The sequence below is a fragment of the Cavia porcellus genome, unplaced genomic scaffold (genome assembly GCF_034190915.1).
Source record: "Cavia porcellus strain 051 isolate PalLab524CR breed Dunkin Hartley unplaced genomic scaffold, mCavPor4.1 scaffold_12, whole genome shotgun sequence".
Taxonomy (NCBI): Eukaryota; Metazoa; Chordata; class Mammalia; order Rodentia; family Caviidae; genus Cavia; species Cavia porcellus.
In genome coordinates this window covers 38,663,600-38,688,397 of record NW_026947495.1, presented here as the reverse complement: position 1 = coordinate 38,688,397, position 24,798 = coordinate 38,663,600, and the positions used below count along the sequence as shown (strand labels likewise).

At 41.6% G+C, this 24,798-nt stretch overlaps 1 protein-coding gene across 2 annotated transcripts in view; it reads right to left on the bottom strand.

Moving 5' to 3' along the window:
- Positions 1-23,729, bottom strand: part of Kif5c (kinesin family member 5C) — a 162,924-nt gene extending 139,195 nt beyond the window's left edge. The window contains exon 1 of one of the 2 annotated variants that reach the window (XM_005007702.4): positions 23,229-23,729. In XM_005007702.4, coding sequence (XP_005007759.1) covers positions 23,229-23,354 — 126 coding nt within the window. In that variant the 5' untranslated portion in view covers positions 23,355-23,729. The remainder of the gene's footprint in view (positions 1-23,228) is intronic. The other variant, XM_003478704.5, reaches the window with a different exon arrangement.
- Positions 23,730-24,798: the final 1,069 nt, after the last annotated feature.

Here is a 24,798-nt window from a genome sequence, read left to right as displayed (position 1 = left end):
AAGACAGACACTATGGTAACTATTATTCTTTAAAAAAATTATTTAGTTATTTCTTATGTTTATTTTAATTAAGGGAAAAATTTAAAAAATTAGGATATATAGTAGTAACTCTTTTCGATTTCCTATTAACTTGTTTTGAAGTCCTGTAATGCTCCCACGATCTTGTTTTGACTGATTAGACTCTGTTCCATTCTGTGGGATAGTATCAGGTCCGAGGGTATAGGCAACTACTTTGAAGGCAGTAAGATTCACTAAGATGCCCATTCTGGTTTGACTATTGTCTCCTTTGGAAGTCCTGTAATGTTTACAATGTCTAAGTTTTATTGGTCTTGTTCTCTACTGTTTTGTCCAACTTTATAATATCTAATGAGATAGACAAATCTTTTTAAGGAAACAAGAGACAACGTTGATAACTATTGTTAATAACCGTATACTCTGTTCTACATCATGTGCTAAGTCTATCCTTGGTTTTCACTGACAGCTTTGTTCTGCCATATTCGACTTTATTCTCCCCCCCCCAAAAAGTAATAAGAACTAAGGAGTAATAAAATCTAAAATGTGTAAATTTTGTTGTAAAAAGAGAGGAAGGGGAAAAAAGAGCTCTAACGGATATAACAGCAAGTGTGTATAGGGATGTTGAATAGCTGACTATATTAATGTTTTTGGATCATTGAACACAGCTGTTTGTAGTCTCTCTGTTTGAATGTCTACTTTGTATTCTTTGATACTGTGATTTGAGCAACTATTTCCAAGATGATAATATCTAATCTATTAACAGGTGATTTCTTACTGTTATGCTTTTTTTTGTAGTTCTGTATTATATGTAACCTTACACTGCTTTGTTTTGTTTTGTGTTTTTCTCTTTTTCCTCTTAAATAAAAAAAAAAAAAAAAAAAAAAAAAAAAAAGAAAAGGAAGGAGCTACAAACATGTAGGCCATCATCCAGATTCCTTAAGGAATGGCAAATGGTATTTCCTCCAAAATGTCAAAGGTTGACCGGGGGCTTTTCCAGGAACAAGGAGGTAGGAAGGGACACGGCACTGTGGCCACAGGAGGCTGCAGAGGGGCAGCTGGCACATGGGCAGCTCCTCTGCCCAGTTAGCTGCCAGAGCACTGTGAAGATGAAGTTGCTTTAAAACATTTAACTGGTAAATCCCTCTCAGGAAGAATAACTGAAACCACTTTTCATCTTAGTTTAAAACCTCCTTTGCTCTGTTTCAGTGTTTTGTCTTTTTATTTAATTTTTTACCAAAAAGTATAAAAGACATCTTGAAAAAGGTACAAAGGATAATGTAAGAATTTTCTCTGTATCCCTGCCCTCTATTCCCACGGCTGCCAGCCATTCGCCACCTGCTAACCGCTGCTACTGATGATTCTGCACCTATTTTGCCAGAGTTCTTTGTGCATACACAAAATGTATGAGAGAATATGTGTAGATTATGCAAACACTCTTTGTGCATACACAAAATGTATGAGAGAATATGTGTAGATTATGCAAACACTTCATTTTCTATAAAGTACCTGACCATCCACAGATTTTGGTATCTGGGGGGGGGGGAGCATCCCAGAGCAAAATCTGCGTATTATTGAACAGCAACTACCTTGATACATGGAAGGTTCTCATGTATTGTTTTATTTTTAATTTGCATATAATAAGTGCTAGATCCACAGTATTTCAGATGATTCTGTCATATACCTTCATGTAACAACCACCCAAAAGGATACGTTTTTGTTGTGTCCCTTTCAGTCAATTCCATACTGGCAACCACCACTTTTAATTTCTTTCACCAAAGTTAACCTGAGATTTTTGCATTTTATAATGACCTAAAGTCTGTCCAAAAGCTATTTCAGGCCTGTATGAGAAACCTTCCATGAGGTTCTCACCCCACGGGTCTGCCCCACCCAGACCAAGCATCCTCTGTGTGGTCCTACACCTGTTCTTCCTCTGCAGCTCAATCATGACAGCCTCTGCAGGAATTTCTTTCCATAGAGATCCATACCCTCAGGCTCCATTTCTTTGTCACCAGTGCATTGCTAGCATCTATTGAGAAAGCACCAATTAAATATTTGTTAAAGTTTTTCCCAAAGGCAGTTTGTAATTAGAAAGTAGAAGTGTGAGTCCCTGATCCCCAGTTGCTATGGAAGTGAGAAAATGTAAACTTTACTTCACAATGACAGCAACTGTCAGAGAGGAGGCAGGAAGCCTGTAAGAAGACAAACAGGTGCTTCTGTGGTGGGAGCCACTCACAGGGATCTGCTGGCAGACCAGGGGGTCTTGTGTTAGCTGTCTGATGACAGGAAAAGGTGACAAACCCTTTAAGAGTTCATTTCCAAGCTTCTGGGGAAAAAAAAGCAGAGGCCTTTCTTGGGCTTAGCATGAAACTGTCACAGATAAGGCATTCCCTACATGACCAGATCACAAGACTGTAAGCTTCAAATACAAAATGGTGAGGTGAGGCAGGTTATCGAACAAAGAGTATCCATAGTGGTTTGGGCTTATGAGTGACAAGAGATAAATTATCGGGAAAACCATCTGATTCAAGGTCTGAAAAGTAGAAGGCAAAATAGAGACAGCTTGGGGGAACACTAAAAATGAGCTGCACAGAAGGCAAATGGAGGGGGAAAAAATCACAGTATCAGCAAAATAGCTTTCTAAGGAACAAACAAGCTACTTGAAAGTAGAAAAATGATTCAATACAGCTGACCAAGCAGCCTGATTCTGGGGCAGATACAACCCTTAACTGTCTCATCTTTGAGCTGAGCTTGAAAAAGTACAGGGTAAAAAATTATTATCCTGTATCTTCTCTGTGGGATGTGAAATCATCCTGTTGCCTCAATGGTCTGGGGACTTCCTACGTTCAGCCAAGCAAGCAGGCACTGCACACAAGGACATGGGAGAGTACCAGATCCAACCTGACGGAATTCCACGGCAAGAAATTCTCACTACTTGGGCGAGGTACTATGTTGAATCAGTTTTTAAGAGTCTATCAATTACTCAGTTTTTTTTTCTTATGCAAGAACAGGCACATCTAAGCTATTCTCATTTAAGAAAACAAAATAAATTCCTTTAATTTGCTTTATCCCACCTGGTTTCCACTTTTGTTTATCCAAAAGCTGAAACTGCCAAGTGTATTTAACAATAAGGCACCAAATAATTCTAAATAATGAATAAAATTTAAAGAAACAGTAAGATACAGCTTTGTATGCTTTGTTACTAAAGCTTAAAAAAAAAAAAGTTTCACTGCCAAAAGATATGATAGTAGTTCTGAATTCTGGAAAAAATGTCATTTAATTAATATTTTATATAGCAAAACCTAGTACAATTTTTGTCTTATAAACAGAAATTGTGTATCACATTTCCATTCCATATAAAATTTCTTAACAAACATTAGCTATTTGGTTATTTATACAAAACTATACCCTTCAAAATATTATTGCTTTTCTGGTCTTGAATTCATTTCTGGTAAATACATGTGTGTTTGCTCTGTAAAAATATACATAATACAAAGAAGTACAATATAGGAAATATTCATTTCTTACTACTGCTACAACAAATTATAAATGTAGTGTCTTGAAACAACACATTTATCATCTCACAGTTCTGGAGGTCCGAATCCTGACCTGAGTTCACTGGCTAGTATTAAGGTGGCGCAGAACTACCTTAATACCTCAAAGAGCCACCAGCATCCTCAGTTCACATCATCCCTTCCATCTCCAAAGCATGAATGACAGTTTAGTCAAGTTGTTCTCACGATGCCATCTAACTGTCTCTAACTCTTCTGCCGCCCTCTTTTCCACTTAGGGATTCCTACATCTCACTGAGCCCTCCTAATGGTCAACTGTTCAACAGTCTTAATTTTCTCTGCTGCCTCAGTCCTCACTGGTACTAACAACATATTCCGACTCTGGGGCTAGGAGTGGGTGTGTGTGGAGACCACTATTCTGCCTGCCACAGAGAAGACCTGGAAATTGTGTCTCATAAAATGCTCAGTTCAAAGCTCTATAATCTCACACGTCTAATAAACGGTTTGGTGGCAACATTTAAAGTGAGCCTGCCCATTCAACTACAGAGGAGCTGACAAACGTTAGCCTTTTCAGACTGGAGTGAACTGCTCCATCTAGGATTTTCCACTCCCTGGATGTCTGATAGGCCTCCATGCCTAGGAGGCCTGGAGTGACATCTGGAGGTAAGGAACAGCAAGGAAAGAGGCTGCACTTCAACACAGCATCTGCACGCAGAAGGTGCCCAGAGCCAGTATTTGGTGGCGGCCACACTGTGCAACCAGGGTCTCATTCATCTTTACAGACTCAAATCCAAAGCTTTGCCCACTGGCTTTCACCCCAAATATCTGGAGCACACAGGACAAAGGGTTGACAACTTATGCAGCACCAAGATTAGACATTCATTTCACCACCATCATCAGGGAGGGGGGGATGCAAACACTTTTGGACAAAGTAAGGGATCAGTTTGAAAATGCCAGTTTTAAACTGCAGTCTATACACTCTTAGCAAACACAGCACCACTCTGGAAAACTTACTTGCTAATGCACATCAGTGTCTCCCCCAGAGCTAAGGTTCAAAAACCCCTTGCCGCACACGTGTGTAGCATTGAACAGGAGGACAAAATAGTGAGGACTAAGATTTTGATATCTTTAGCCCTTCAAATATGCCTTAGGAAATTCACTTTTTGAAAGGCAGCTATAAACTTCCCAGAAGTCCAAAAAACACTATGTCTGCCAGGTGCTGGTTCACAAATTTGTTAGATCATAACCAGCACTTTTTAAGAAATTAAATGAGATACAGTAAAAAATATCAGAGTATATCACATATTAGTAGTAAGTACTGTTTCATAAAATTTATTTCATAAGTGTGTCTGTGCTTCTGTGTGGAAAGCTGTGATGTAAAATGGATTTCTTGGTAAAATGAATCATTGTTTCATCGTTAAAAAAAAAAAAATGACAGCAGCTGCTGTAAGAAAGCTGTTTCCAACAGAATTCTGCAACCTTAATCTTTATTAACAGTAACTCAGTCTCAATGGCCGTTAAAGTTTGGCTGCTTCAGTTTCTACTATCTTTTTTCCCAGACAGTTCCAGCAAGACAAGATAATAAATGATACGAAGAAAATTACCTCCCTATTATCCTCTTTTCCAAGGCATTCTCAGTTCTCTACCAAACATCTGTCTGGAAACCGCTTTTCTCATTGAATAAAACAGACAGGACATTGGTGTCATGATACTCTCAAAAGGATGAAGTCCATAAAATTGGCCTCAACCGTTACACAAGTATTTTTATGCAGCTAACTAGGCCAGTGTGACGGAAGCATCTGGACTTCATGACACAGCCCAACATACTCAGGGTTCAAAGGCCTCCCTGTCAGCGCAAGCAGACCTGACTTGCACCAGGCCTCATCACTGCCTTGCTGGCAGGTTCGGTCAGGCATGGATTTCATTCCTCAGGCAAGCCACTTTGGGAAGGGAATCTTGGCCCTGCTAGGAGGAAGATGCCAGGAGACCACATCCTGGGCTACCACCCATCTCCAGAGGACAGGTCTGAGTTTTGTCATCTCTGAGCCCCCTGCAGCATTATAATGGACTAAGTACATGCAATCTGTTGTAGACTGAATTGTGTCTGTCCTGAATTCATACAGTGAAGCCCTAAACCTGGTGTGACACTATTTAAAGCCAGGGCCCTCCGAGGAGTAGTTAAAGTTAAATTAGGCCATAATGGTAGGGCCTAATCCAACAGGATTTATGCATCCCTATAAGAAAAGGAAGACACACGGATATTAGCCCCACCCCATTCACAGGGAAGAGACCACGCGGAGACAAAGTGAGAAGCTCTATAAATGACCAAGGGGCCTTCACCAGAAATCATCTGGCACCTTCATCTTGTACTTCCCACTTCCACAACTGTGAGAAAATTAATTTCTATTATAAGACATCCAATTTGTGGTATCCTGTTTTGACAACCCAAGTAAACTAATGTAATACACTACCCAAACGGCATTTGATTTAACTATGTTTTCAAACCATCAGAATTCACAGCAACTTGAAGTAGATTTTTTTTAACCAGTGCTAGAATTAAACCGAGGGCCTCGTGCATCCTGGGAAAGTGGCATACCCCAAGCTGAACTCCCAGCCCCTCTTTTTGGAGACACGGTCTTACTAAGTTACCCAGATTGGCCTCAAACTTGCTGTACTCCCGCCTCATCCTCCCCAGTAGCTGGGATTGTAGGTACCTGCCACTGTGCTTGATTGACATAGTTATTCTGAAAGTGTTAAGAGAAAAGAAGTCCCAGCAGAACATAGACAGTATTTTTATAAAAGTTTTAGAGATTCAAGACAAAATAAAAGTAAGCAATACATTATTTATTCCTAAAAATATGCTTGCAGTAAAACTATGAAGAACATCACCAAAATGAAAAAGCCAAATCTGGAGAATGATTGCTTCTGGCACAAAAGGACCGAGGGTAAGTCAAACAGTGGTGAAGTATGAAGTGAGTGGTGGACTCATTCATTAGAGTATCTCAGAACTTACGTTTGTTATACATACGTTTTATATATCGTGCTTTAGAACTGAATTTATAAAAGATAAATCACTTAACAGTAGTTATTCAGTAGAGAATAGAGAATTTTCTATTTTATAAATTTTATCTTCCTGAATATTTTTAAATCACCATAAAACGTATATGTAATATTTATATTTGAAATAAAAAGTGAAGACATTTAAAGAAAGGAAATAAAAAAGAAAGGTACTGAATGCTTGTGATTACTCTGACACTTTCTTTAATCTTCCTCTGCTCCTCACTTGTTTCCATTATCCTGAATAAGAAGCGAGGATGAACTCTGACCATCATTAAGAGGAATGCACTGGTCTTCTAAAATAATTTTGAGGCTCATACTCTGTGGCTCAATATTAATTCATTATGTGTATTATACATAAATTTGTTTGAAATGTAACTGTCAGCTAATATTAGCCCATGTTTTTTTGAAATGAAATTAATAGCCATAAGGTTAACAGGAATAATTCAATCACTCTATTGCCTGATTATTAGAAAAGACCAAGAAACAGATACCCAAGGAAGGAAGGAAGTTCCTTATATCTTTTCTTTCCAAGGCAATTTAGGTAAATTACAGACATTTCCCCTTCAGAGCTAAGGACAATCGACAGAATTTTAAGTGTAGTTCATGTATATTAATGTCTTCAATTCAGAGCGTCTTAAGATATTTCTTCTTCTATGATGCTGAGTTTCAGCTCAAATTAAAATAACTTCATAACACAAGCATGTGAAAAATCAAAAGAAGGGTATTTTGTGTGTGGCTTCTACATTTTGGTAGAAAGGGAAATTACTTCAAAGCAATCATTCTCTGTATTTAATGAATCTGTAATTTTTTTCCTTTTGGTTCTGCCAACTGAATACTAAAATAGAAAGTAACAGACTTTGGATATTCAATGCAACACAATTTTTATTCTTTGAAAAGTGAAACCACTTCCCAAAATCTACCCTTACCTTAAAAAGTATCTCATACTAGATAAATGTTGAGTACTGTTCATGTTCAGTCACTTGTCAACAGTACTGCCATTGTGTAGGGTGCTGTGTAGTGTCTGCATCAATTTACCCATCTGTCCTACTAGCCAAGGTGGTAAGATAGTAGGTACACTAGTCGGCTTTTTTGTAACTGTAACAAATGCCTGACATAATCACTTTACAAAGAAAAAAGGTATATTTTGGTTTGCAGTTTTGTAGCTTCAGACCATTATCAATTGGCTCCATTGCTTTTAGACCATGGTAGCACTGCAGCATATGGCAAAACTATGTCATGGCCAGCCAGGAGGCACAAAAGAAAAAGGCAAGGGTGCCACAATTCCCTTTGAGTGAGCCCTCATTGACTTCAAACCTCCCATGAAGTTCCGCCATCTTATTTATTTGCTTGGTTTTATCTTTCTGAGAAGTTCGGGCTGTGCTTCCCAAGGTCGGATTACAAGCATGTTCACCACACTCAGCCAAGCTCCACCTCTTCAAGTTTCCAAAACTGCTGTGCACCTGAGCACTCTCACCTCTTAATAAGAACCAAAATTCAGGCGCACCATAGCAAATTGTTACAAGCAAAGATACCGGACTCATGCTGCCTAGTATGAATCCCAGACTCACAACATATGCTTGTGTGTCCTTGAGCGAGTCACTGAACCTCCCTGCACTCCGGTTTCCCCATCTGGAGATTGCAAAGAGCAGCACCTAGCCCATAGCACTATACTGAAGATTATAATAATGGAGAAATATGTGTAGTTGCCTAAGTCTTGTCACTACTCTGTTAGAATCAAATGTCTTCCAAACAAGCAGGAAAGAATGTAACTTCATGGAATTAAGAAAAAAATTGCTCTTCATTAAATGATCTAGAAATGTCTGTGAGAAGAGCACTAACATGTAAACTGTCTGCAGTTCTTTCAGTGGAGACACTGTATCCACCAGGGTTTATATTGTACACATCAATGCCTACAATTGCTTTGGGGACAGGTAGGGGAGAAGTGAAAGAAAAGTCAAGCCTTAATCTTAAAAAGGTTGGAGAATTTTCTCTGAATACAGTCCTCCTAAGTATCCAGGCTGAAAACCACTTTCACTCTAACCTCCCACACTCACTTTCCAGATTAAATTATGTCTTTTGGAAGGAAATTTAGCACTAAAGACATTCTGCCAGTATTAAGCCATTTTAGAGCACTTCCTTCTACTACCTTACCTCAAGATGAGAGAAGGGACCAACAGGCATGAAGCTGCTGTTGCTCACAGAGGGGCCTGTGATATATGCAATATTCTGAATCATGCAGCTCTTACCTACAATACAAAATCCTCCTAAGGACACTTGTGTCATCAAAGAAAACATTATGCTAAACATGGTTTATGTTATGCATTCTTGGCTTTGTTATTATTATTTGAAAACTGATCTACATGTGTGTTAACCAGTAGCAAAAACAACTTCATCCCCCACAAAATGGTGACTAAATGAATCTACTGATCCTCTGAATGCTAAGTCAGAAGCCCAAAATTGCTGAAACAGATGACAACTGGATGTTTTGTAGTGTACCACTAGTGAAAAAATTTTGAAAAGCAAATATTCATGACATTCACTGGATGCTACACACCACAGATGAGTTCTTCCAGAACCCAAGAGGACTGGGCTCTGGAGTACACATGACCAGCATGGCATGAAGCAATGCCTTTTGTGCGGAGCTGCCATCTCTCCAAAAAGACAGAACGGTCCAGCATAGCCCCAGGTCAGCTAACAAAATGTAATCCTGGAGCACTACTGTTAGGCTACAGGTCTAATAAAGCTCATCCAATGCAACAGCAGAGCCTATTATATCTGAGAACCATGTGTTAAGAGCCCTGAGTTAGTCACAAGTGTAAATCACCACTTCCAATCAGTTCCCTAGCCAATCGATGGATGTTATACACGGGTACAGGAAGGGTCTAAGACCTTCCTTTCTCCAAGCAGTTGAGACTCCTCAAGATTAACCTGATCTTAGGAGTGTCCATTAATAGGATTGTTTCAAATTAAATCAGTTATTAACTAGTTATATCATTCATTTAAAATCGATAAAAATTAGAGGAAAAGCCAGGAAAAAAAACTCCACAGTTCATAAATTCCAGATCCCTGACCTACAAATCACCTTTTGATTAATCTGCTTTATTTCAAAATTGGATTCACTGCTAAATGGTGCACTTATAGGGGCCTGAAAGTTATAGGAATTTAGGAATTTATGGAAAACAAAAGGATAATATATACCGTACTTGGATCACACTGAAATGTTCACAGCACTGGGTGGGCCCAGTAAATCTGCTTCTGGAGAAATTATCCTCTAGCAATAACTCATAGAAGAAAACAGCTCTGTGCATGCAGATGTTCCCTAAACATCACCTAGTGTAAGGCAAAGCTGGAGATCCAAATGTTCAGCCAACAACAGGGAGGTGAGTCAGCCAAGATGTACCATGTAGCAGCCCAGTGGACCTTCAAGTGGTCACTGAAATATAGAACTGTGAAGATATCACACAACATGGAAACCACTCATGGAGTAAATTTAGGTAAAAAGAAAGGAAAAGGCAAGTCAGTATATACATGATAAGATATATAATTTTTAAAACAGCACCAACCAAGAGAGAGGGGATAAAAGATAAAATGGATGGTGCCACCTGGTTAGGTAAGGGTGCTTCTGTTGATGTTGTGCTTACATGTTACCTTCACAGCAGTTTTTACCACTTACTAAAGAAGAAAAATCCATTCTCTGCCAAACAAACAAGGTCTGGAGTGGGGGTAGGGCAGAGATTTTTCAGCACAGAATCAAATCTATTCTCTAAAGAGCTCCCGGCCTTCCTTCTCCTGCAAAGCAACCTCTTCCACAGAGACTAGAACAAAGAGGAGGCACCTGTGAGCAACAAAGGCTCCTCGGTCCACTCCTACAACCCAGATTCGACAGGCCCCTCATACCTCCACCCTGGGCCTCCTATGGGACTTTGGGGAGGGGCTCATTCGATGAGAAATGCATTTCAGGACAACAGGCTTCATCATTCCGGCACTAGCTAGCGACAGAATGGTGACAGAAGGTAAGTGGCAGATTTGCAATCACTGCGGCGCTTCTTGCCTGGAAATTGAAAACAGCCCTCCCAGGGAGGCGACACAGAGGAGCCTTGCAGGCACTGAGCAGGGGCGAGCCAGAGGGCCTGGCGTCCCCAGCCAAGATGGGGATCCCCAGGAGATCCAGGCAGCTGGCAGCATCATGGCATTTGTCAGAAAGGACGCACTCGTGTCACCTTTTGGTGTGCTCAAAGTCATGCATTAGGAGCACATCACAAACCCTGTGGCAAAGAGCTTGTGTTAATTACAGGGCGTTGGGGCGGTTGGGCTGATCCTCCGGGGTTCTCAGCGGTAACCTCTGTGTCTCAACACTTGCTGGGAAGGAAGGGCAGGATGAGAAAAGGGCAGGACCAGGCCACAGCCCAGGCCACAACTCTCCTCAGTCTCTTCTCTGCGAACTGAAATATGTAAAGCAGCTATGCGGAATTGCAAAGTAACTGGAGTAAATTTTACATTTGCAAAGCAGATTTCTACTCCTGCGTCCAGGTTAAGGACCAAATCTCCCAGGTCAGGACTGGTCTGCTTTCTCTGACTCCAGTGAGGCTTTACTTCCACTTCTCTTTGGACAGAATTTTTTAAAAATTTGCCTTCCTTCATATTGATGGCATGGCTCTCCTCTTATCTATCACAGTAAATCTACAACACTGAGTCCTGAGCTTAGCACACAGTAGGCCCCAATATACAGAAATGAAACTGAAGTTAATAAATGCAAAATCAGAAAACTGCATCTAAATGTTAGGGCAGTACTGTCCAAGAGAAACACAAAGGCAGCCACATATATAAGCTATATATGCGATCTTAAATTTTCTAGTAGCCACACTTTTTAAAAAGTAAAAGGTGGTGGGGAGGGGAGTAAAAGGTAGTAAAATTCATTTTATGAATATTGTTTAATTCAGAATATCCAAAATATTACCATTTCAATATATAATGAATATTAAAAGTATTTATGAGCTATTCCTTTTATTGTAGTACTAAGTCTTCAAAATCTGAGGTGTATTTTATATCTACAGAGCATCCTATTTGGACTATCACATTGCAAATATTCAACAGACAAATATGATTAACGGCCACCTGTTTGGACCAGTCAGAAGGAAGCATAAAATATCCCTTTATAAAAGGAAATATTTTTGTAGTAATTTTAACTTCAAGTTTTCCATTAATCTATATTTCTACTCTATTTTTCATATTAAATTTCATATTAATATTTCATATTAAAATATATCCATCTTAATTTCAAGTTTTCCATTAATCTATATGATACCACTTTTGATTTGTTTTTAGAAAAACCACAAAAGTAAAAAAAAAATCAATGTGTATTTCCCTTTTACGAGCTCTTTTAGATGCATGGATAGATCAGAAAAAGACCCTCAAGCAGTCTTTATCAAGAGCCACACTTACTACAGATAATTTTTACTAAGGATAATTTGACAAACACATGACCAAATAAGTGTTGTTACTGAACAACAGAGTACTTTGGGTGCTTTTCCTCACTTACTTGAACAGATAATTAATAGGTTGTGTTGTTCAATCCCATAATTATTACCTAACAGCTAAACATTTCCCTTTTAAAGTTTATTTTTCACATATATAAATAAACGAGTAGTAGTTAGAAGAATTGAATGGTACTATGATGACATCAGTGCAGGGATCCAGGAATGAAAGCCTCCTCTAACAACCCACTTTGCTCTGTGCCCACCTACTGAATGGGTGAGTTTGTTCTACAGGTGTCCAAGCACCACCAACGTAGAGTTCCTGCACATCCATTGCCTTGCTGTTATGGCTTATATTTAGATGTCACCGTGCTCCACACCAAAGACTGATGTGCTCATAGTGGGGCTCCTGGGAAATGGCTGGATCATGGGTGTGTGATATTAGATTATAGATGTGATAACTGGATTAGTCCAGTGTTCTGTTTAACATAATTCTGAGTGTGGATAATGGGAAGGCCCACCCTGTGTGTGGGTGACATCAATCAATAATTTGTACCCTGAATGGAATAAAAAGGGAAAGGAAGACTCGCTGCTTTACTGCTTCCTGCCTGCCACACCATGGACTGTTTCTCTTGTATGATGCTCCTCTTCTATGCTACCTTGCCTTGGAGCCAGCTGACTATGGACCAAAACCTCTACAAAATGTGAGCTAAAATAAGCCTTTTCTAATTTAACTTGTGAGTTTCAGGTATTGTGTCCCACCAATGAAAAAGTAATTAAAACACTCACCTCCCCACCCCATCCGACAGCACAGCACCTTCTACACTTGATACCAACTCAAGTGGACCTCAGACTGTGGACCTAGCCTAACTGATTCACTCAGGCAAAAAAATAGAGGAGAGGAGAACAGCCCTCACAGGCTAGCCCAGGAAGCCAGACCTTGCAGAATGAACTGAACACAGATGCCAGATACATGAAGTCCTCATAGCCCCATCTGGATCCTTACTAACCAAACAGGTATCTGTCCCTCCCAGTGGAGCAGGAGGCAGCTATGAAAAAGAAACAGAAGTCCCTTCCCCCACAACTACCTAAGTTTCTGATGTCAGATGGAGCTGTTATTTAGCCATGTTCCCAGGTGAAAATCACTAACCTCTGAGGAGTGAGATGCCAGACAGGTCATTTCGGAGAAAAACTATGACACAGTCTCCTCAGAGAATTGAAGCCAACTGCTGTTATGTTTCCACCAGAGGCAAGAGAACACCTAAAAAGGGGAGAGATCACTCTACATGAGAGCTTGGGAAAAGAAAAGTTCCTGAGATTTGTCAGTGCCAAGCTATGTGACCAAGATCTTCAAGTTAAATGCTTCTAAAATAATATTATTGATCCACAGCTCTTAAAACCTTACCATAGAAAGCATTTTTAAAACACAAATTTGGGGATTTAGTTTTCATCTGCACTGTTTCCCATATGCAACCTCCCTTCAAAGGTTTTTTTAAATAAGAAAATTAACAAGAAACATAAAAAAGAAAACTCCAAATATTTTCCTTAAAGTACTGGACAAGCTGAATGCTGTTCTCACATACATATTTTCCCCTCAGCCCCAAAAATGTATTTGTCCAATATTTACATCAATTTTACATCAGGATACATCAAGTTTACATCAAGGATAGATATTCACTTACTGAAAAGATAAACATGAAAATCATCTAGACATATCTGAAAGAATCACTCCAAATGTAGCTGGTACCAATCTAATGTTAGTGAGGACGAGATTGGGAACAAATAAAATACCACTGCCTGTTCCCCTACTCATTTACCCAAGCTGACTACAGGCAAAAAGAAGGCTCAACAAGGAAGAGCCACAATCTTGAGGTTCTTTCAACAATCTTCTGGGTGCTACCACAACTCGGTCACTCGCTGGCTCACTGAAAAGGGTAACTGGGACATGATGGCTGCTGAGGGAGCCAGGCTGGGAATCTTGACCAGGCCTGTTTGTAACAGATGTTTGAACTGAAAAGCAGCTGGACACTGGACAAGTCCATCACAGCAGTGCCTCCCCAGGTAGTACCTAGGTAAATGTGTGCCATCACTTCTTTCTCCTCACTGGAAATCTATTTGTAATGGAAGTTCGAATTTGAGCAAACCAATTGCAGGAAGAAATTTTTGAGGCAGTGAGGGCTTGTCAGTAAGGACAAATTGTTAATGCTTTACTTGTGATAATATTTTGCGGTTCTGTCAAAAACACAGTCCTGGTCTTTTAGAAATTCACACTAAAGTTTGAGAATCAAATGATGTGAGATTTTACAATAAAGCAACGTAGCAAATCAGAGGGAAGGGTTAGGAAAGTATTGGGAAAATGGACATTTGCTGAGGGTCTTATGACTGGTCGATGATGGGTACATGTGGATACATCTTGTTATTCTTCATTCCTTTGGGTACATTCGAAATTGTCTGTTGTTTTAAGAGTCCCTAGTAATCAGGGAGGAAGGAAAAAAGCCTCCCCCATCCTGCCTCTCTCTCTCTCTCTCTCTCTCTCTCTCTCTCTCTCTCTCTTTCTTTCTCTCTCTCTCTCTCTCTCTCTCTCTCTCTCTCTCTCTCTCTCTGTCTCTCTCACCATTCTGGGAGGGCTGTTTTGCCCTTCCTGGGCTCCCCACTGCCTAGATGGCATCACAGGCATCACAGGACAGTCGGTGTCAGCACCAAGAAGAAAGGTTGCATCCACCCTATTCTCTGAAACTACAGTCTTGGTCTCTATCTATCTGCCTCAAGAGAGAGAGAGATTTAGCTTTTGATCACCACCAAGAAACAACATCCTTTGGGATATTGAAACTGACAAGAGACAGCTTATAAAATCCCACGGTTTACATTAAAAGTCTGCAGGTATTGCTGTGTTTTGGATCTGGAGGTTAACAGTGCATGACGTAGCACACACTCTTGGTAAGAATTTAATTTAGCTCAGACATGGATGCCTTATGAGACAAACTGGCAGCAGTTTCATGGGGTGAGCAATGAAGTGAGCCTATAAAACAATTCCCCATCTGTAAATTGCTTCCTCTCAAAACTGGATGCCTTAAAATCATCTATATAACCTTCCACACAGCAATCCCAATTCTAAGAATGTAGTTCACAAAATAATTGGGTAAATGCACAAAGAGGGGACATGTTTATAATATAAAGAAATAGAAAACTCAAATGCCATCAATAAGACATAGAAGTATTGATTAGACATGTAAAGAAATTGTAAGCACCCTTTAAAAACGTTGATGTCTGTAGTATATACTATTCAGTAAAACATGTTTCTAAACAGCTCTTATAAAGTAATATTTTTGTTTTAAAACAAGGTGTGGGTAAGAATAGAAAAGAACTGACATACATAATAAAATGTTAGCAGTGGTGTTTTCTGATTAGTACTATTAAGTACTTTTTACCCTCTCCAAAATTTTCTGCATGGTCTGGAATTTTTTTTTTTTAATGAGCATGCAATATATTAAGATGCCCCCAAAAAGCTATTCTTTCAAGACAATAACAATAAAACAGTGAAGATGCCTAAGAAGGAAAGACAAGTTGCCACAACTGGATGGAAGTCAAGGTGACAATTCAAGCAAACAACCCCAGGCTCTGACAGACAGTGGGTCACTGCTCTCCATTTCTTTCCCAAGACATGTACTGATGAGCAAATACTGTGTTCCAGACACTGCTTTGGTCCCTAGAGGTGGAATGAATGAGATACAATTTCCTGCCCTCAAGGGGTTTGCAGCCTCACTAGAGAAAAGGACACATTTACCCAAAGAAATGAAGTGCACAACTGGGAAAGTGCAGGGAAAGGGTTAACTCCACCACACTGGCAGGAGTGGGAGGAAGCAGCTGGTCAGACTTTGCAGACCAATGCATGCTTGCCGTGCAGAGGGCCATTGCGGCCACCATCTCAGGCATTGGAGGACAGTGTGAGCAACCAAGGGCCCAGGGCAGCCCTGAGCAGCCTCGCCTTTAAGGGAAACAGGAACACGAGGTAAGGCAAGGGAAGTGGGTGCACCCAAAATATGGAGGGCCTCAAAGTGACCCCAGGAACGTCTGGAGTCTAGGGCACCAGGGAAACTGAAGAGTGTGAATGTTCTCCAAGTGGGTCCATATGATCACAGTGCAAGCAGGAGCTACTGACAGGCATTGTAACAATGCAAGGGTTCTGAATGTCTGCCTTGGCTTAGCTCCTGTGCCCAGCACTCTATGTTCACAAGCTATTTCAACACAATACGTGACACGGGAACTATTTTGGTCCCTAAGTTACAGGTGAGAAAGTAGAACTTAGCAGAGGTTAGCAATTTTCCCAAGTTAACAGAGCTGAGAAGCAGCAGAACTGGGAGTTCATCACAGGCTGACTCACTCCCATTTTCTGGTGACGGGGAGATGCCCTAATGAATCTCACACTGTTCCTCCCCAAGGTCTCTATGATATTTACAAATAACCTCAAAGTCACAACTCAAAAGGATTGTGCTTAATATGCGGCAAGTAGGTTAAGGGGAGAACTTTCTCAGTCACAAAGGAAAAAGACTATGAAAAAATCTGGGAAAAACAAGATGAAATTGGATCCATCAAGAAGCAATTTTTTTTTAACTCAAGAGAAACCATTAGGGAATAGGTACTTTTGTTTTGCTTTTTTAATAAGGAGACACAGGTGGGAATCTGAGGCAGGGGAGAGGTAGGGGAGAGGATCTAACTTTAAACAGAGAAGATGAGCTGAGAATGGAAAATATGATCATCAAATTGGAGAGCTGGGCCAGACACATACAAGTGGATGTAGAGAAAAAACTCAAATGATATCCAAGTATTTAAGGAAATGCAGAAATTAGTATTTATGGTGACTTGATGCTAGGCAGGAAAGAAGAAGAACCTTTGGTGAAGATATATTTACTAAGTAACTATATGACCACATACAGTGAAAGAGACAAAAACTTTTTTAAGAAGTTCTTCCCCCCTCCAGCCTATAATTTATCTGGAGGACCACACACACACATTCACACACACACACACACACACACACACACACACACACACTCATTTCAGAGGATGTCATCAACAACTAAATGGAACATGAGTCTTGATTTCAATGCCACAGATAAGATGAAAAGAATGGCTAATTCCAGCAGGAGCAAGAAATAAATACATGCCTGGTGCAATGGGGATTCAAGAAGGGTTTTCAAGGGAAAGCCAAAGTAGGGCAGCAATTTGAAAGAGCAAAGCTAATTTTGGGAACCAGGAAAACTACAAGAGAAACAAAAAACAAGAGAGATAATTAACACTGATTGAGCATTTTTCTCTGTACCAGGCACTGTGTGACCACTTTATTTATTTCATTCTAACAACCTTGTGAGATAAATAATTATCTCCACTTAAATTATAACAAAAACAAAACTGAGGCTCAGAAAAGCTAAGCAACTTGAGAAATCCATACTCTTCTGGTTGCCTCTTCCAGCTGTCTCTAGCTATCCCTTCCTTTTGTAGCATCAAATGAGTGCTCACCCTGACCAGTGAGTGGTCTCCAGTGACAGGTGCCAAACTGTAGCTATTCCACTGGGTTGGTTCATTCCAAAATTTGAGGATATACTTACAGGAGACCACTGAGCCATTTTTAGGGGATATAAACATCTCTAAATTTAGGGGATGGAGAAATAAAGTGATATATCTAGACACTACTAGATTAAAATGCACTTAAACAAAGTAATTGACTAAACTGTTTAAAAACCAGCTTAAAATGTTACTGCTTTTAGATGAGAATGCAAAGCAGTACAACCACTTTGGAAAACAGTTTGGCAGTTTCTTATAGAGTTAAACATATAGTTACATATGATGTAGCAATTCCACTTTTGGGCATTTACCCAAGACAAAAAAAAAAACACTTCATACTCACAAAATCTGTATGCAAAAGTTTAAAGCAACTTTATTCATATTCACTCCAATCTAGCAACAACTCAAATGTCCCTGAACAGGAAAATAGGCAACATGTGGTATATCCATGCATTGGAAAACTACTTGGAAATAAATGACGTATTAACCCAGACAACATAAGTAAATCTGAAAGTATTATTGTGTAAAGAATCCAAAACCCAGACTTTAAAAGATACTCAATATATGATTTCATTTTATGATAAACTGGAAAAGGCAAAACTATAAACAAGTGGGGAAAATAATGGCCCGAAGACCTGCTGTCCCCAAAATCTGCATGCTTAATATTACATGGTAAAAGGGACTTCGCACATGGAATTCAGACCTTAATCTCCAAACTGCTAACTCAGGCCTGGATTTGGTCTCTGTCCCAGCTACTCCTTTCCAAATCCATCCACAGCAAGAGTTAATCTAAGCTTTCAGATGACCAAAGCCACTGTCCTTGCCACTGGCTGGCACAGAGCTTGTGGGTGACATTTTGCTGTGACATTCAAATAGGTTAGAGCCTACAGTACCTTAGGAGGAAACCACCCATCTTCAGACAAAAAATGTGCTCTCCGGCTGGCAAACATGGAATAACCCAGTTATTGGAAACTGAAGTGGGAAACTATGTCAAAGAACTACTGGAAACCACCCAAATCAGAGATCTTCTGTCAATACTGTTGCTTCTAACTAAAAGGCAGAGCTCAACAGAACTGATGATTCACCAGGATTTTTAGCAGTTAATGACAGTCTCCTCTGAGAAATGCAATAAATCCAATATTTTTCTCTAAAGAATCAATGTGTTGGGCCTGGGGATTTAGCTCAGCAGCATAAGCACCTGCTTTGCAAGGAGGCGGTCGTGAGTTCGATCCCCGGTACCGATAAAAATGAAAAAGACAAAAAAAAAAAAAAAAAAAAAAAAGAATCAATGTGTTGCAAGATGGCACCCCTTTCTAATCACTTGCACCCTGCCCTCCACTTCTAGCTCACCATCAGTGTCAGTAGCTCTAATTTTTATCAACGCTGAATTCAGCTCTTTCCCAATTTTCTTATAGCATTTTTAGTATATGTTTTTTTAATCAGTCCTACTTAGAGGAATAGTGCTTCTCTTTTTTAAAAAAATGTTTTTTAAACTATTCCTCTTGGCCTACAATCAACCAAAAGTCTATAAAATGAGTTTTATGGTTTAGATGTAGAATGTCCTGCAAAAGACTCATGTGTTCAGAGGCTGGGCTTTGGAAAGGTGACTGGATCACAGTGGCAATATAACTGACTTCTTGTTAGGAGGCAGAACCTGGTAAGAGGTGGGTCACTGGGAGCATGGCCTGGAAGGCTGCCTCCCTCCCCACCCCCTTCCTCCCTTGGCTCGATCTGCTTCCAAGACGCCCTTATATGAGTAGCTTTCCTCCAAGCCAGATCTTTTCACCATGCCATGTCTGTATTTTAGCCTGTGGACCATGGACTAAAACATCTGCAACTGTAAACCAAAATAAATCACTTCTCTTTTAGGTTGTGGGCGTCAGGTATTTTATCCCAGGGAAAAGGAAGATGACTAAAAAATAAGTTAAATACGCCAAGTAAAGATTTCCAGAACCAACAAAGAGATGAATAAACATTTAGGTGCTAAGGGCCCTGGGAAGTATAAACAAAGCGAAACATGGATGGTTCTTGTCACTACATGTGCCTTACAATGTCACTAAACATATGATCGAGACTAGTAATAATCTAAAAATTATAAGTTATATGCAAAACAATTATTTCAGTCACTCAAAATAGGGAGAGATTGTTTCTAGCTAAGAAGATGAGAGGAAAAGAGCTTTACATGGGAGCTGAAAAATAATGCAGGAACCGTAGAGATGATTCCTCCGAGATGGGACATTTTCTTAAAACAAATATCTAAAAATTCTACCTGCAAAACCTCTCTTGGTAGACAGCTTCATAAGACTTGAAAAGGATTTTAAAGGAAAAAAGGGGATTCGGTTTTAAAAATGATTTCTGGGGAGGAAAGGGGATTTTTTTAAAAAGCTGTAATATGTAAATATAACCACTCCCCAAGATGACTGGAAAATGTATAAATTGTAAACAGCCACTAATAAAAAATAAATAAATAAAAATAATAAATAACTTCTGGGATTCTGGATGTGGATTCTGCTGAAACTGAAAGTCATTACACTTCTGGATCGTTCTGGATTCTTTGACAATTCCCACCCAGCTGTGTCCCTGAAGGCTGAGTCTAGCTGGGGCAGTTTCTGTCTATGACTGAGCCATGTGGGCTGGTTCCAACTGAATTGCCTTGGCACCTTTCTACTCAGTGCATAGGCATAATACAGGCTGCAGAGCTGTATTTAGATCCACATTATTAATTAAGAACAGGAAAGATTCTAACACCAGCCAAACCAAGTCTCAACACCATTTAGTATCTGACAATCTTCTGTTCTGTGCCCTAATTCACTAATACAAAATAATGTTCAAACTAGCCCCAAAGTGAAAACTAATTGTCTATTAACAGTTGCTGTATAAATAAGTTATGGAGTGGCACACTCCTACAATCTCAGTCCGTGGGAGGCTGTGGGAGGCTGAGGCAGGAGAATTGTCTGCAAGGTGGAGACCAGCCCAGGCTACAAAGTGAGCCCAAGGCCAGCCTGAACTGAATAACAAGACCCTGTCTCAAATAAACAAATAAATACATTGTGGAATATTCATATCATGAAATACTATAGAATGAGGATAAATTTGATGAGCACAACCTTAGTCACATACAAAAAACATACAATACTCTTTTATCTATATAAACTTTAAAAAGAGAGCATGCATCAAGAATCAGAAGAGTATTTACCCTGATGCAAAAAGAATTAAGAACTGAAAGAAACTAGGGAGACCTCTGGAATCCTGAAAATGTCTGCGTGTTAGTCTGTAAAGCTGTTATAAGGAACATTTACCTTACGAAAAATCATTAGGTTACACAATTCATGATAACACTTTTCTATTCGAATACCTTATTTAATAAGAAGTTTACCTTAAAAAAGAAAACTATTCATTATGTTAAAGGCTAAGCAAATATCACTTTACAATTTAAAAAGCAACAAGTGTACTCACAGTCATAATTTTTTGTTTAAATTTCTCACTTATGTATGTGTTCATTTTATTTAGTCAATCAATGTATACTATACTCAGGTAGAAAATCCAAATATTCCCTTAGTAATATCATAATATTAAACAAGGAAATATATTAATGCTAAAAATCCTCTACCCATGGATCAGGGATGATTTATTTCTCACTTCATCCGTCCTGATAGACAGTGAGAAAGGAGGGAGGGAAAGAGAAGGAAAAAAGAAGCAGGAGGATGGATTGGGAAAGAACTTCAGACTCTTTAAAAAATCTTTGGGAGGGAAAAACAAGGTCATCAAAATATGTTCTGATGCTGCCCAAATTTTTGTTAAAATTTTGTTACAAGTCAGTTTTGTTACATGTCCCCAGTAACTTGCACTCTGTGAGCTGTGGGTCAGGAAACAGCAAATCAGTCTGTAGCCAGATTCTGGCTGAGAGTCCTAACCCCAGCAAGCCAGTGGTTGCTCTGCGTACTGCCCACGGATTTGTCACTAAGCCATCTATAATCCTAACTATAGAAATTCCCTCCTAGTCAGTAATGGCAGTGCACAGCTTCTCGCAAGTTAAAACTAAGCACAGAAAACATCCCTCTTTCCTGCCTTCCTAGGTCAGGTCTTAGATAAATGCCATTCACATAGGATGGAGGTCAGGGTTTCCTGACAATAGGAAGGAAAAGAACAGTCTCGGGGGAAGTCCCTGTTTAAACGGGTACAGGATAAATTCCCCGAGGCCACAGCCTTGTTGGGTTCTTCCAGCGTGGAGTACTTGCCAGCGGGTATAGCCAGGACTTGGGACTGCAGCAAATAACCTTGGTTAAAAAGCAGAGGACCACAAGGGCCCAGAAAGTCAGGCTCTTTGGCGCTTGAGAAAGGCCAGTTGCTCTCCTCTGACACCCTAGGAAAACTGTCACCTGTCAATCACTTGACCTAAATACACCAGTCACCGGGGGAAAAGGGGGAGGGGGTTAGTTGGAGCATGCTCAGTGATCAGGATGACATCACTTAATCAATGCTGGGGACGGGAAGGCTGCATCAGCACCCTGGAGCGGGTTGCCAGGAACGCGTCAGCGGGGACTGGGAGGTTCGCATTAACTTGCTCCCTCCCCACACGGCTCACATACAAAGGGGGCACAGTCAGCCACACAGCAGCGGATGGTCAAGGAGGGGGAGGGGGCAGGCCTGATGTATTTAATCTGACATACCCCTTTAAGAGCTAAAAATCCTTCCCCACCCCCTGGGCTGCAGAGAGAAATCAGTTGGGGGAAGGGAAAAAAGGTGGGTTAGGGTGATCAGGAGGGAGGGGGCCCAGGTCACAAAGAGGAACTTCTGTTGTGGGCACCGAGGGATTATGTGGCTGCTCTCGGGGCTCCCCCACCGCACAGATCTAGGCACAGCCTCCTTTCCACCCAGCAATAAGCATATTCCACAATCTCCCGCGCCAGGTGTCGGGGGTGGGGGCTGGGGTCGTTCGTGTAAGGAGGGCACACATCCAGGGCACCCTGGGGTGACAAGAAGCTGAAATAGTCACACCAAGCCTCCCGAGCTCACCAAGACCACCAGTATTCCCTTTCCCTCTCCACCTTCCGCGCGCGCGGAGCAAGGTGAAACATCGCAGGGTGCTGCGTCTGGGCACAGGAGGTCCAAGCCCGAGCTAGGATATGTTCCTACGCTTTTTTTTCCCATTTTTTTTTTTTTTCTTTTGCTAAGGTTGTGAGAATAAAAAACAAAAATGCTCGACAAATCGAACTGATGCCTGCAGGCGTTTATGAGTTTCGAGCTTGCACTTTTAAAGGGGGCCTGGGCACCCAGACTTGCGTGTAACCCGAACACACTACCCACCTGGTGGCGAGTGTGGGAACAATAGGCCCTCCCGGGCCCCCACCCGCGAACAATGGCGGATCTGAGCCCTTCCTCGCCCCCAGCCCACCCGCACCCCGGGGCCCGCCCCACTGTCCCCAGCGGCCCCTCCAGCAGCTCGCTTGCCCACGGCTTAAGGACCACGGGTGAGGCGTGAGGGGCCCCTGGCATGTTCACAGGGGCGAGGGGGGTCCTGGGCCGACAGAGGAGGCTGCCCCGATACCTCCGCCCGTCTGGGGCGTCGGGCGAAGCGCGAGAGAGGCCATGCGCGCCGGCCACTTACCCCGATCACCACGGTCTCGTCGCCTTTGAATTTGGGGATGAATTTGTCCCCGCGGAGGATCTCCGCCTCGTTGAGGGGCCGGAACCTGCACATCACTTTGATGCTGCATTCGGCTGGATCCGCCATCGCGGCCGGCTGCTGGAGGGGGCGCAGGGACGGGTCGGGGCCGGGGCCGGGGCTGGGCACGACGAGGGAGGAGGCCGCGAACCTCACCGCCCGCGGCTAGGCCGCCTCCTGCCGCCTCCCACGAGCGCCTCAGCAGGTCATCGCCGCTCCGAGACCGGGAAGGTGGGCGGCCTGCCAGCCCCGGGCCCCGCCAACCGCAGACCTCCTGCCCTGGCCCGGCCCTGCGCCCTCGATCCACCTGCCGGCAACCACACGACGGGCAGGCGAAGCGATGTGCAGGGAGCGAGCCTCGCCCGGCTCAGACCTCCCGGGCTCCTGCGCGCCCAGCCATCCTGCATCAGCACCAGCAAGCTCCACCGCCCTCGCCCCGCCCCTCGGCCCGCCCCCTCGGTCCGGCCCCGCCCCAAGAGGATGACATCACCTCGGAGATCCGCCCGCCCCGCCCGGCAGTGAGCGCGGGCATCCCGGGACTTGTAGTCCGACTGAGCTGCAGGAGCCAGGTCCGGGATGCTTGGAGTGGGCTTGTGGGACAGCTGCAGTGCTTCACGGGCGGCTTCATAGAGCCGCCCTAACTAAGAAATGAATAGAAGTCATATTTTAAAAGCTTCATAAATAATCAGGTTTGTATCGTGTCACATCTTTTCCAGATACCACAGACATGAAAGATCTACGTGCACGTCTGAACAATTATTGAGCATTTTCTCTATGTTGAAGAATTTTGAAACAGTTCTGGGACAAGAAAGGAGGAAATGAAATGTGCATGTGTATTTTTAAAACTGGAAGTGCCTGTATGCAGGTGGTAGTTCATGACACATTGTGAACCAGGAGCTCCTTTAAATGTCTAATGAAAATTACAAACTGTTCCTAGAAGTCTCTCTAATGCTCAGCACTCCCAGTTGAGATAGCCCCTCTGGGTCCACTGGGTGACTGAACTAAATCTTTTCTCTGAGCAGTCATTCGGTCTACATGCTGCCACGGTTGAACACTGTAACACAGTTGTGTCTTGCACATTTTGACACCTTTGTGTCAATATCAAGTGCATAGTAGCAGCACGCTAAAGAAGAAATGCATTAGAGGTGAAATCTATGATGTATACATGGTATAAACTCTTAAATTTTAGATATTATTATTATTATTTATTAGGATGCTTAAATCCAGATATATCTGGAAATACAAATGCTCTATGTACCTGAGAAGACAGACCCACTAAAGTGAACTTCTATAAATCACTGTAGTACCAACTTGATTTCCCCTCCTCAGATGCAGTGAAAGTATATTTTAAAGGCCCAAGTAACCTAGTGGCACAGATCTATAATCCTGGCCCTCTGAGAGACTGAGCCAGGAGGATTGCAAGTTCAAGCCAATCTGGGCAACACAGAAATTCACCAAGATTCTGTTGCAAAATAAATATTGAAGGGGGAAGAGTGACCGTAGAGCTATAGCT